The sequence below is a fragment of the Nanorana parkeri genome, unplaced genomic scaffold (assembly GCF_000935625.1).
Source record: "Nanorana parkeri isolate BGI_ZX_2015 unplaced genomic scaffold, ASM93562v1 scaffold890, whole genome shotgun sequence".
NCBI lineage: Eukaryota > Metazoa > Chordata > Amphibia > Anura > Dicroglossidae > Nanorana > Nanorana parkeri.
This window is the reverse complement of record NW_017307158.1, coordinates 807,049-810,764: the sequence shown is the minus strand read 5'-3', so window position 1 is coordinate 810,764 and position 3,716 is coordinate 807,049. Positions and strand designations below refer to the sequence as shown.

The 3,716-nt window shown below is 45.5% G+C and overlaps 1 protein-coding gene across 1 annotated transcript in view; it reads right to left on the bottom strand.

Moving 5' to 3' along the window:
* The window catches only part of LOC108794726 (zona pellucida sperm-binding protein 3-like), an 8,468-nt gene that overhangs the window by 4,399 nt on the left and 353 nt on the right, over positions 1-3,716 (bottom strand). The window contains exons 2-6 of the mRNA XM_018565815.1: positions 2,108-2,226; positions 1,323-1,426; positions 1,048-1,225; positions 854-974; positions 679-770 (exon numbers count right to left, since the gene is read on the bottom strand). Of these exons, the coding sequence (XP_018421317.1) occupies positions 679-770; positions 854-974; positions 1,048-1,225; positions 1,323-1,426; positions 2,108-2,226 (614 nt within the window). The remainder of the gene's footprint in view (positions 1-678; positions 771-853; positions 975-1,047; positions 1,226-1,322; positions 1,427-2,107; positions 2,227-3,716) is intronic.

The window sequence follows — 3,716 nt, the reverse complement described above, 5'->3', positions numbered from 1 at the left end:
TCAGTGAGAGGAAGACTAGGGAGCCCCCCCCCCCCCGACCTCCTGGGGTTACATGGAGCTATGATGGACTGTTCCTGGAACCCTGAGGATTGTCATGTACGTGTACCCCTTGGACCATTAACCCAGATTTGTGTGGAGTGGATATGCCACATCTTTCCCCTGGCAATATGTTTAAGTCATCCTGTGCCCATTATAGGTACATGGTGCAAGTCCAGCAATACCAAAGGGGTTAACTCTGGCCTTGACTCCTATTTAACTTGTCAGGTCAAGTCTAATTGTGTGATTGGGTTAACTTGACACTAGATGTAGCTGAGTGAATGAACATATGATAGGCACTCAGGAGACAACCCCATTATATGCATCTTCTTTTTGGGCTGAGGACACAAATTTGGGTTCCAACGGAGAGGAAGCTTCATAGTGACAGAGGCACCTAGTCGGGGTGCTGTGTGGTCTGTCACATGCAATATGCAGCTTAGTCTTTAAATGCTCATGAAAACCCTAGAGCTTGAATCTATCAATCAAGGGTTAACATCCATAATCCTAAAATTTTACACTGTATATGCCGATTTATTTGAGAACAGGTCTAACTAAAACCAAGGATAGCAATTAAGGGGTTGATCATGTGACCATAGATATAGCCAGAACCTTGATATACACAAGTCTCAAGTTTAAGGTCACCTCTTTGTGGCTTTGCTGTAGGAACAGGCTTTGTTCATGTGGTCAGGGACTTGGGTGGCTGCAGCACCTCTCAGTTGACAGGAGATAAAGATCTAGGAGGACAGAGGAAAGAGATGCAACTGTAGTAGCACAAAGGGTACAGTGTTCATAAAACCTGTTCAGCAACAGCTCTTACCATAGACAAATCCACATCCAGGAATCGGAAAGCATCAACAGTGAACTGCAGACTGCCAGGACTGGTTCTTGGAGAGATGAAGGCTGAAGAAGAATCCTCTTGTGTTCCATCCACAAAGCACCTACAGAACATGACCAGTCATAGCACTCAGCCATATCAAAGCAACCCCACCTCCCATTAACTGATGAACATACCCATTGGCGTTAATGATTTCATAGCGAGGAGAAGAGTTGGGATCAGGAGTTATGGTGGCCACACAGCTGTCGACAAACAGGATCATGTCAATATGGTTTTCAATGCCCACAGAGGCTTCTATGTAGATTTTTTCCCCCAATTGGAAGACAGTGGAATCTCTGGGGCCACTCCAGTCATCTAGATCAAATGAAAAGATTAGGAGGGGCCAGATGTAGACTCAAAACAAAGTAGAAGGGGGGTTAGGCCCAACCACCATTACCACTCATACACATACCAGCCATCAGAGTCAGGGAGAAGTTTAATTTCTCCTCATAGGAGACTGTGGTGATGAATGGAACCCATGTTGGTCTGACAGCCTTGCTGCTCACATTGGCATACCTAGACACAAAGGGAGTACATATCAACATTAAAGTGCAAGACAAGACCTTTTTCATTGGAGTTCCTAATTAACCAAATTGGCAGGCTGATCAGTCATTCCCATGCTATCCCAGTTTTCAGATACAAGAGTAACCTTGTAATGGCAGATAACATGCCTAGTGACTTTGTATTCATGTTGGACACACACTAAGGCCATCCTTATGTCTTATGAGATAATGTAGACCAACTTTTGTGATCCCTTCCTTTTGAGGCTCTAGTTCTCCAGCTCTAAGGCTGAGGCTAAAACATCAAGGCTTTGAGTCATTGACTAAAGTAGGGATGAGAAATACTGACAAATTGAAGCACTTATCCTGGATCTGACTCCATATTAAGTCTTTAGCCAGACAATTAGCATTCCCATAAAGAAAAACAGACAGCCCCTGTAAATATGACAGCTGAGCTTAAAGTCTAAGCAAAAGTTAGCAGCCTTTAAACATGGGGACCATACGTGTTCCGTCTTCAGGGTCCCCACACTGAAGATTTGTCAGCTACCATAGCGCTTAAAGTGACTGGAGCCACGTTAAAGAAAACTGTCTGCCTGTGCCTCAAGACCTTAAGTGTTCCCACTCAGGTCTGAGCAAGAGACATCTACACAAGTCCAGAGACCTTCCCCACACCTGTGCCATTGCCCTCATTACTCACCTGGTATAGTAGCAACGAATTGGCATGACTGCAGAGCTTGTCCTGGTAATGGGGACATTTGTGGAAGAGGTTGGGCTGTAGACAAGATTGGTGGAGTAGATCATCCAGTCTGGAGTCATCTAAGATAAAACCACAGTGTTACAATGAGATGCCGTAGATGAAGTCTGGATAGGTGGTAAACTTTGATGAACACAAATCCCAAACTTTCCCACTTCAGTAGTGTCTAGCCAAGAGTTTTCCAGTCTGGTTTGCTACCATCCAGTCTCTCCCATGTCACCTCCCATTATTTATCTCCTTGCCCACTTTAGGGACTTCTGGCATGACCTGTACATAGGCACTCATCTGTTCACAAGAAAAAGGGATAGTAGACCAACCACAAGCCACAGCGAGAACATTGCAGCCCAATAGGTGGTGGTGGTTTGTAGGGGGCACATTGAGGAACCTGGCCTTGGGGCAGCAGAAAGTAAATCCAGCCCTGGCTGCAACACAATGCTAGTTTTGGGATATTTTGGGTTTCTATACACATTACTCTTTATAGCAATTAAAAAAATACACATTTGGAAGCGTCAATCCTAATTAAACCTAGAACTCCTCTACTAAAGGATTTATAGTTAGGCATCATTTAATACACATGCCTGCAAGACTACATAGCAAAGACAACAGCACTGTCTTCAATTAGGCTTCCATCTACTCCGACTCAGCATTACCCAGCTCAATGCAGCAAGTTAGAGAACTATGGGGTCAGGGCTTTTCTCCATAATTCTCATAAGGGTAACAGGAGAACACAAGCTAGCGTCCTCCAGTCACCCAAAGCTCAGTATTGCTCGCGGTATACTGAGGCGCCGCAGCCGGAACGGATCCCAACAATGCCGTCTGAATCCACCCAGCTGCGTGAGTGACAGCTAGCTCTGCCTATCTAGAGGCAGTGCAATCCGAACCCACCCCCTCCCCCTCTCATCCCACCAGTCAGCGCTGCAGGGAGCCATGAGTGACAGTCACGGCTCTCTGCACGGATAGATTGAGGAGTGAGCGAGCGCCGTTATGTGTTCGCTCACTTCCCGATCTACTGAGCCGACCTGTGACAGTTTCATTGTCACAGGTCGGCTCAGATTATAAGGCTGAGTGAAAATCACCTTTAAGCCTTTTTTTGGTTAGGAGTAAGGGAGGGTTATAACCCCAGTCAGATTTCTGATGACCATCTGTGTGGCATTGTGGAAAATCACATTTACATTCCCCAGCAGGAAGGGAGAGGAGATGGTCAGCAGAACTAGTGTCCCTATTGGAAGATTTCCCCATCTATTCCTGATGGGACACCTCAACATTTGGGATTTTCTTTCCTCTACATTGATGACATCACCAGGACAAATCAAGAGGGCAAACCTCCTTAACAGGGGCACAGACAAACAGGGTTTCTAACCCCTCACAGATGTATGCCAGGATAAAGAGCTTCTCAAGCCATGTCTATAGAGATTATAAAGTCAACATGGCTGACAGTAAAGAGTCTTATTTGGACGCTTTGGAAATTGCAGGCAATATAGGACGCAGCAAACATGGATCCCACACAATTTAACTTTTTCAGCATGGAGCACTTCAGCTAAAAGGAGGGGGG